Raw genomic sequence first — 8,782 nt, forward strand, 5'->3', positions numbered from 1 at the left:
AGCTTTCTGTCTTTAATTGCTGGGGTGCAACGCTGATAACACGTAGTTATCATCGGCAAAGTTGACCAAGACAGGTTAAATAATTTAATAAGGAACTGCTTGTAATTATGTTATTTACAAGGTGTGACAGAGGTTCGAGGAAGACACAGAAGCTGATCTCAGGGAAACGGGCGGGCTGGGGTGACCCCTGGAGCACGGAGTTTGAATTATGGAGATGGGGGGCTGAGAGGTGAGCGCGGACCAGAGGAGAACAAGATGACTTTTCACCTCAGCACATTTAACTTTTAAATCCAAATAAACGGCTCGCCTTCCTAGATCGTGGCGTTATAAAAGAAAAGGACTCCTCCCGGCCGGTTTCGGAGAGCCTAAGGCAGAGGGCTGCCCTTCCCTCGCCGGGGAAAAGGAGCGCCAAAAAAAGTTACAAGGGGGAAAAAGTGCGTTTCGAAAGAAATCTGGGCAACTCGCTGCGTTTTTTCCTTCCCTCTCTCCCTTGCTAAATGAATTATATCGAACATCTGGTCGCATGCCGCTGTACCGAATGCCACACACGCTATTCAACGCTGCCAACGCTCCCTCGGAACAGCAACCACACACCTTTTTCCCCTTTTAAAACAGCCCCCAGCAAGAGGTAGCCGAGTTACTCGCTCAGGTAAATTCAAAGGAGCGGAGCTGCGCTCTCTCGGGCTCGTACCCCCCGCCCCCCCCAAGCAAGGGCAAAATCCAAACTTGGCAACTTGCGTGCTCGGGAAAAGCGGGAGCTTCCTCACCTGTTTGGTCATGGAGTCGATGAGCCGCACGTAGAGGTCCTGCTCTGTCCGCACTCCTGGGGAAGCAGAGGCAGACCCCGTCAGGGCTTCGCCGCCACCCCCCAACCCACCCACCCCAACCGCGAGGGCGGGCGGCGAGCGGCGCCGGGCCGGGCTCGCCACTCGCCCCGCGTGGCACCAGTCCCAAAGAAGAGAAAAAAGGGCCAGAAAGGGCCCGCCGAGGCCAGCCGTCGCCCCCTCCCCGGCCCGGCAGCCCCCCCCCCCCGCCCCCGGCCAGGCGCGCTGCCCGGCCCACGGCCACGCGTGCGGGGCACAGGCGCGGGGCCGGCGGTGGGGCGGCAGCCGCCGCGTCCCCCGCCGGCTCCTCCCGCCCCGGGGTGCCGGGCCCCGCTCGGCCTGTCCCGGGCAGTGCCCCCCCGCCGCCCCGGCAGCGCCCGAAAGCGGGAGAAGCGCCCGAAAAGCGAGGGGCTGCCGGCGCGGCCCTCCGGCCCCCCTTTACTTTCCGCTTCGAGCCCAGCCGGTTCATCATGTGAAGAACCATCGACTTATCGATCCCTGCTGGTTTGTTTTCCTTACACGCCACGGCCAGAGCCGTGTTTACACGCGTGCGATTTTCATCTCCGCATCCCGCTATCCAAAGGGCCTCGAAAAGGAAAGTAAGACTTCTCGGCGGCACCCGGACGCTCCGAAATGAGGCAACGACAACTTACCATTGCTATACAATAACTGAAGTTTATAATGAATTCCATTGTTAGTTTTTTCATTGTTTGGCTCCTGCAAGCAACGATAAATAATTACATTTAGCATGGAAAAAATATCCCCCTCCTCCTGCGGTACATTTTTCTCGTCCCTGCAGCGGCTCGGAATTAACAGTTTGCAGCAATTCAGCCCACTTTGTGGAGCGCTGATGATGTCATTATCTCGGCGCAAATATGTCATGTTTAGCCGTTTTCCCCGCGTTAAAATAACTCGGGGCCGCGGCGGGAAGTTTCTAAGCCCGGGGTCTATTCGGAGCGGCCGCAATAAGGGGGGACCCCGCACGTGGGCTGGGCGCCTCTGGAGTCCCCTTAGGGCTGCCTGGGTGGAAATCAGCTTCGAGCAAATAAATCACGCTTAAACGTTAAAAAAAAAATAAAAAAAATAAGATAACGGGCAGACTTACTTTCTCTTTCTCCACAAAGTCCACAAAAGCTGTTCGCTCAATCTCCACTGGCTGCCCCTGCCTGTCGTACAGAGCTAAGACGAAGTGGAAAAAATTGGATTTTCTGAGATTGGAAGGCGGCTGTTTCTCGAAATGTGCCCGAGCCAGCCCCACGCCGCTGCGGGAGAAAACAAGACAAGGCGTGGGTGAGAGCGGCGGGAAGGGGCGCGCAGGCAGCGCGGCCGCGGGGGGATGCGGGGAGCGCGGAGCGGCGCGGAGCGGAGCGGAGCGGGGAGGCTGCGAGTGGTACGGGGCGGGCGGGGGGGGATTTACGGCCGGGATGGGGAAAGAAAACCGCCGGGAGAGGATTTGGCAGACGTACCTTTGGGCGGCCGTGTTAGCATCCACTACCCCAGCGGTGTGCATCCAGGAGCGGACGGGGTTCATCCCACTGCCCAGCGGCTCTTCTTTCATGGTCGTCCCGCCTCTTGGTATATTTTCCTGAATCCCAAACATTAAAACAAATTTGGGCAAAACCAGCTCCTAACCAAAAGGGGTTAAAACTGAGGGAAATGTCAGATACGGGGTGGGTCGGTTGTTGCTTGATTTTCTCTCTCTCTCTCTCTCTCCTTGGCGACTGGAATATAAGAGATGACTTTACTCCCTGTGATCAGTAGGAGAAAAGCCCAGTTCAAGTCTTGCTTCCTTCTTCAATCTGTCCTGTATTGGCACGACATAAACAATTTACTGAGTACTTCTGTGCAGCGAGTTGGATGGCGTTCCAGTTTGGTGGTTTAAAAAAAAAAAAAAAAAAAAAGAAAAAAAAAAAAGAAAAGAAAAAGTGTAACTGCAGCCGGCGACACGGCGAGCTTGCTTTTTTTTTTTTTTTTGGGGGGAGGGGGGTAAAAGAATAAATATTTTTGTTGTTGTTTGCAGACGCGCTCAACGTGGTGTCATCCTAGTAAAACCGCCTCGGAAAAAAAAAAAAAAGCTTCAGGACACTGCTGAATCGACCACTTTCTGGCAAGGCTCTCTCCTGCTCCAAAAGACAAATAAACGGGGGGGGAGAAAAAAAAAAATAAAAAAAAAAAGGAAAAAAAAAAAAACCACAAAACCCACCCTGATTACCGCGGAGGTGTTCCCGGGCACACGGGAGAACGGGGCGCGGGCCCGTGGCGTCTCACGGAATGGACGGAGGCGCGCAGAGCCCGGCCCTCCCTCCCCGAGGAGCGCGCCCTTCCCCGGGAGCCGGGCCCCCGCCACCGCGGGAGAGGTGTCGTCAGTGATGACGTAGGCGGGGGGCGGGCTCAGCGCCATATATGGAGCGTGGGGTTCAAGCGCTCGCCGCCGCGCTCCCGCCCGGCCACGGCCCTCCCCCCCCCCCCGTGAGAGAGGGGCAAGAGGCCGTGGCCGGCAGGCGCGGCGATGAGGTCCCAAACATCTTCCCGAAATTGCCTTCGAGGAACCACGAGTGACCCCCCCCCGTGGGCCGCAGGACGGGATGACCCGCGTGGAGGGTCGTGGGGGTGGAGGGGGGGCTTGGGGGTGGACAAAGGCGCGCAGCACCCCCCCGCGCCCGCGTCTCTGTGGACAGACAGACCGAGAAATCTCTACAGCCGAGGTCTTCCCGCACGCACACGTGTCTCTCCACAGCTATATGTCCGCCTTGTCCATGTATATATATATATCCGCCTCGAGTGATGAGCTTTTTCCGCCCGGTGTGGGTTAGGACTTCCTTCTTTTTAATTTATTTGTAATTTTTTTTTTTTGGGGAGGGGGTGGCTGGCCGAGGTGCGCGCGTTAATGTTGTAATGACTGGGGCAACTGGAAGGGCGGTTTGGGCTAGGGGAGAGCCCCCGGTCCCTTCTCCGAGGGGCGAGGGAAGCTAAAGGCGTGTTAGCGAGCAATCTATTTTGCTGGTGTTGGGGGTTAATGACTATTGCCAAAGATAAGTGAATTATCAAAGCTGTTGCTCTCCCCGATCTCAAAATCCATTACATTGCTGGCCGTCTAATTAAATACGTAAGTATAATAAAATCATATTTTATGACTATTTGAGGGTAATGAGATTAGTCTTTAGAAGCGATCGCCACATATTAAAGATGCCACTGTCTATAGAATGTTAATAACCTTAAATCAAAGTGTATGGAAACTATTCGGGAGAAATTAAAAGGAAATTCCTGTGTTCCCAACCAGCCCGCAGCTTTCGAGGTCCGGTCGAGCAGATGAGAAACCCGCACGCTTGGGTCGCGCAGGGACGAGCGAACCGAAGGTCCCGAACGATGCGGTGCTGGGGCTGGCGGTGGCACTTGGTGGCACGGGGACATTGAGGGACCCCGGGCGGGGGCTGGGGGCTGGCGTCCCCCCGCAGCCAGACCCGCCCTCCTCAAAATAAGCTGAAAATGCCCAAGAAGGCTGTAATTGGAACCTATTTCCTAAACCGCCCAGGACGGTGCCGAAGTTGGTTCTTCCCTCTGCTAACGAAAGCGTAACGCTTAAAATAATTTACAGTATCTTTAATTCAGATTACACGCGCCAAGGCGATTTAAATCTGATTACCAAATTAGAAGGTTTTAAAACAAATCCTTTTAAATCTGATACTGTTGACTGAGGAGGGGGAAAGAAAAAAAAAAAAAAAAGTTCCATAAGCCCATCGCATAAGGTAACGATCCTGCCCCGGAAAGAAAGGGAGTTTTAAACCTTTTTGACAACAAATGCAGCTGCCCCGCTATTTTGGACGATATTAAGCGAAAATGAATGCAAATCTGTGTTCAGAAGCCATCTGGCCAGAAATGGGGGAATCAGCTGCTCCTCACAACAGGCTCTGAGGCTGAATCCATTTCAGCTCATTTTCTCCATCATCTGGTCCTGCACCCAAAGCGTGGCAAATACGCTCTTTATCATTCACCAACTTTATCTTTTTTTTGTCACTCCGCGCCTGGCTGCGAGCTGCCGGCGGCCGGCAGCCCGCCCGGGATGCCGCCTGCCCGCTCCGCCCCGCGCCGCCCCGCACCGCCCCGCGCCGCTCCGCGCCTCTCCGCGCCGCTCCCGGGCCGGCACCCTGCGGGGCAGCCGCCCCCCGACCAGCTCGCCCCGGCCCGGCCCGGGAGGGGACGCCGGCCCGGCGGCGGGAGCAGCGGCCCGGGCCGCCCCCCTGCCCCGGGCCCGCTGCCGGGGAGGCCGGCAGGGCCGGAGGGCGGCCCGGGCCGCGGCACCTTGCACCGAGACCGGCGGGGGAGCGGGGCCCCGGCCGCGGCCCGGCGCCGGGCGGGCAGGGGGTGTGCGCGGCTGCCGGGGGCGGCCCGAGCGCTCCCGGCTCCGCGGCCCTCCTCCTCCTCCTCCTCCACCTCCTCCTCCACCTCCTCCTCCTCCTCCTCCTCCTCCTCCTCCTCCTCCACCCCTCCTCCTCCTCCTCCTCCTCCTCCTCCTCCGGCGCGCCAAGTCTCCCTTTTGTGTGAATTTACGGGGTGAGGCTTCAGTGATCCCCCCGCAAATTTGCATTTAAATAGCGACATCAAGCGATTCGCGTGCCACACACCAGTGGGCTCCCAGATGTCACGGCGGAGCCGGTCAGATGGCCGCAGCCCAGCTGTCCCCCGGCCCAGCCCCGCTCCGCGGCCCCCGCGCCCCCGGCGCCCCATCCGCCGCGCCGGCACCGCCTGCCGCGGCCCGGGCGGGGAGACCTCCGCGGCCGCGGTAAATCACGCCTCGGGGCCCGTCCTCTGCCCCTCGCCCCGCATGATCACGCGTGGTCACACGCCGTACGTGGGCCGCGCAGGTTCACACCGATAGCCTCGCTGCCACGGCCCTCGCGGGACTCCCCTAAACTTTATTACTTTATGGTTTTTTCTTATTTCCTCGGGACAATGCCCTCGGGACTATTATCTTAATCATTTCACTGGTGGTGGGTTGTTTTTTTTTTTCCCTCCTCCCATTTCACATTTCACCTTTTAAAGCCCAGAAGTTTGAGCCCCTATTCACTTCACCGTGAATCCCGCGTCGCGGACCTGCGTGGGCCGGCGGCCGGGCTGCCCCGCTCCGCGCCCCCCGGGCCGGCTCCCACCGCAGAAACTTTCCGCCGGGAGAGGCGCGGGGCGGCCCCGGCCCTGCCCTCCGCCTGCTCCCCGCCGCCCTGGGGGGCTCGGCCGGGCCCCGCGCAAGCTCGCCAAGGTGCATATTTCAGTTTTATTGTTCGAAGGCGCCTTCGCTCCTAACGTGCTCGGTTACAGTCGCTGTAATTTATGTCCGGTTTAACCGAAACAAATCTCCGCTAACTCTTGTTTCCTGCCTTGCAGAGGAGTGATAAATTTGTATTTTCGGGTATTTTCAGTAGAGCGGCGGATGCCCAGGTACGGCGGCTCGCCTGCCGCGGCGGGGGCTGGCCGCCGCCGGGTTCTCCGGGGCGTAAAGTCTCGGGGAGAGGCGCGGCGGAGGAGGTAGTTACGCGGGGGCGCAGCGCCGCGGGGGCCCGGCCCGGCCCAGTCCTTGCGCGGGGCGCCGCGCAGCCTGCGCCCACGGCGGACCGGCGGCCCTGCAGAGGCCGAGCCGGGGCCCGGGGCCGGAGCGGAGCCGAGCCCCCGGCGAGGGCCGGGTGCCGCCGCCGGTGTTTCGGGGCGCGCCGCCCCCCTCCGCCACCAGCAAAGGCCCCCGAAGTTTGCGGGGGGCCGCCCCGCGCAGCGGCTTCGGAGCCCCGGGCTGCTCCGGCCCCGCTCGCCGGCCGTCGGCCGCCTTGGGCTGCCTCGCACGCTTCGGTTCGACGCCCTGAGCGTCCCGGGCGCGGTGACAGCCGGGCGGCCGCCGAACGGGGACCGCGCCGCGCTGCAGACACCCGCGTCCGCCGCCCGCCCTGCGGAGCGCGGCCGGCGGCGGGGATGCGGCGGGAGCGGCGGCCGGCGGGGAGGCGGGCCGACCCGCTCCGCGCTCCGCGCTCCGCGCAGGCCACGGCGGGGCAGGGCCCGGCTCCGCGGGGGCGGTGCAGGGCGCGGGGGGGACCGTCCCTACGCCTGCCCGGGGCCGGGCCGCCCCGGGGCCCCTCGGCGGGCCGCGCGCGCACCTCCCGCGCCTTTGCGCGGCCCTGCGCGCCCCGCGGGCAGGCTGCGCGGCGGGGGGGCGCGGCCGCCTGGGAGCAACGAAACCGCCCGTCGGTGCAGAGGCCTTTCCCCCAAACTGGCGCCGGGCCCTGCGCTCCTCCCGGCGCGCTTCCGCGGGCCGGCGCCCCAATATTGTTAAATCAAGAATTAGTTCTTCCAGAAAAAAAAAAAGGAAAAAAAAAAAAAAAAGGAAAAAAGGCTTCAACTTTCCCCGTGCCCGGATGCCGCCAGCCCCGGCAGCCGCGCGTCCGGCCGCAGCCTCGCCCCGGGAGGGAGAACGGCCCGCGGCTGCTGCGCGGCTGCCGGCTGCCCGACGGCGCGGCCCGGGCGCTGGCCGGCCCGGGGGGATGCTGCGGGGCCGCCGCCCACCGCCGGTTCCCCGCTCCCCGGGGCCGGGGGGGCCGCGGCTCCCCGCCAGCACGGAGCCGCGCAGGCGGCGGGCGGAGGGGAAGCCGCCCCCGCGGAGGGGCGCGGGACGGGCGCGGGCGCGCAGCCGGGGCCGCGGGGAGTTGGCGGCCGGACGGGTCCTGCCGTGCGGCGAGAACAATATAAACTGCCTCCAACTGAACAAACAAGGATCGATCAGATAATTTCAGATATTATAATTGGCTTTAATTAAACACACTTCGTTCTAATTAACTCTGAAATTTTAGCATGCTTTGGGACGTTGGTGTCTGATTTGATATTGTCAGTCCAGATGTCCTAATAAAATTCAATCCTCCACTCAAGACTTCAATATTCGCTAAGAACAAAATGCAAATTAAATGTAAAACCTAAAGTATCGCCAAAGGTATAATCAAGAAAGGTGTCTCAAAACTTCTCACTTTTTATTACGCAGTAGTTAGAAAATGCAGATTACATCCTAACAAGACCTCTCCTGAATAATATAAACCTTAACTCTTTCGTGCTCGGGGCTCGCTCTCCCCGACGCTCTGCCCTGGAGGCATCCGCTAACACCCCACGCCGGGGCCGGGGCCGGGGCTGGCGGGGCCGGGGCCGGGGCTGGGGCCGCACCGCCCGGGCGGGGAGAGCCGCGGCAGCCCCGCGCAACGGGGAGCTGGCCTCCGCCGCACCCGCGGAGCGAAACTTCCCGCTTTCACAAGTCACTCGGCTCCCCGAGGCGGAGAGCCATCGCTGCCCCGGCGCGGCACCGGGCTGCCCACCGCCGGCTCCGCCGCGGCCGAGGCTGCGGGCAAACGCCGGGCACCGGTACCGGGCGCCGTGCGCTCTGCCAGCCGGGCAGGGCCCGGGTGCCCCGGGGGGGGACGGCGCCCCGTCCCCTTGCCCCCCAGCCTGCCGCTGCCTCCCCGCTCCCCTGCAAGCCGGGGCGGTCATTTAAATCATCCGAGCCGGTCGGCGATGCGCGGGGCTGCAGCGGAGCCCCGCTCCCTGCAGCCGCCCGGACAGCCGGCCCCGGCGAGCGCCCCGGCGTGCCTCCCCGGGGTGCTTTACCGGGGTGCTTCCCCGGGGGACCCCCGAGCCGCGGCTCCTCGTCAAGCCGCAACGCCGCTCCGCTTCCCCAGCGGGGTCAGCAGCGGTAAAAAGGAGAGGTTATTCCCACATCAACCATTCCTGCGTTTTCCGTACTACTGGAGGCGCTCCAGGCTGACGCTAATTTAACTTTTTCGAGAGGCCACGGCGGGGCGATTTGCGTTTTCTTTCGGGTACCGAAGGCAGCGGGACCCGCCGGCGGCGGGGCTGCCCGGAGCGCGGCCGGGGGCCCCGCAGAGAGAAGCCCGGAGAGCGGAGAGCGGGACGGCCGCGCCCGCCCTCCCAGCCCGACC

General features: G+C 62.0%; 1 protein-coding gene across 16 annotated transcripts in view; it reads right to left on the minus strand.

Annotated features, from left to right (window-relative positions):
• Nucleotides 1-3,538, minus strand: part of EBF3 (EBF transcription factor 3) — a 123,914-nt gene extending 120,376 nt beyond the window's left edge. For 5 of the 16 annotated variants that reach the window (XM_072870918.1, XM_072870915.1, XM_072870913.1 and 2 more), the window contains exons 1-4: nt 2,291-2,998; nt 1,930-2,086; nt 1,478-1,541; nt 768-823 (exon numbers count right to left, since the gene is read on the minus strand). In XM_072870918.1, coding sequence (XP_072727019.1) covers nt 768-823; nt 1,478-1,541; nt 1,930-2,086; nt 2,291-2,424 — 411 coding nt within the window. In that variant the 5' untranslated portion in view covers nt 2,425-2,998. Of the gene's footprint in view, nt 1-767; nt 824-1,343; nt 1,448-1,477; nt 1,542-1,929; nt 2,087-2,290; nt 3,000-3,027; nt 3,116-3,508 lie in introns of those variants that run through there. The other 11 variants (XM_072870906.1, XM_072870905.1, XM_072870902.1 and 8 more) reach the window with 8 other exon arrangements.
• Between the last annotated feature and the right edge of the window lie 5,244 nt (nt 3,539-8,782).

The sequence above is a fragment of the Ciconia boyciana genome, chromosome 8, assembly GCF_034638445.1.
Source record: "Ciconia boyciana chromosome 8, ASM3463844v1, whole genome shotgun sequence".
NCBI lineage: Eukaryota > Metazoa > Chordata > Aves > Ciconiiformes > Ciconiidae > Ciconia > Ciconia boyciana.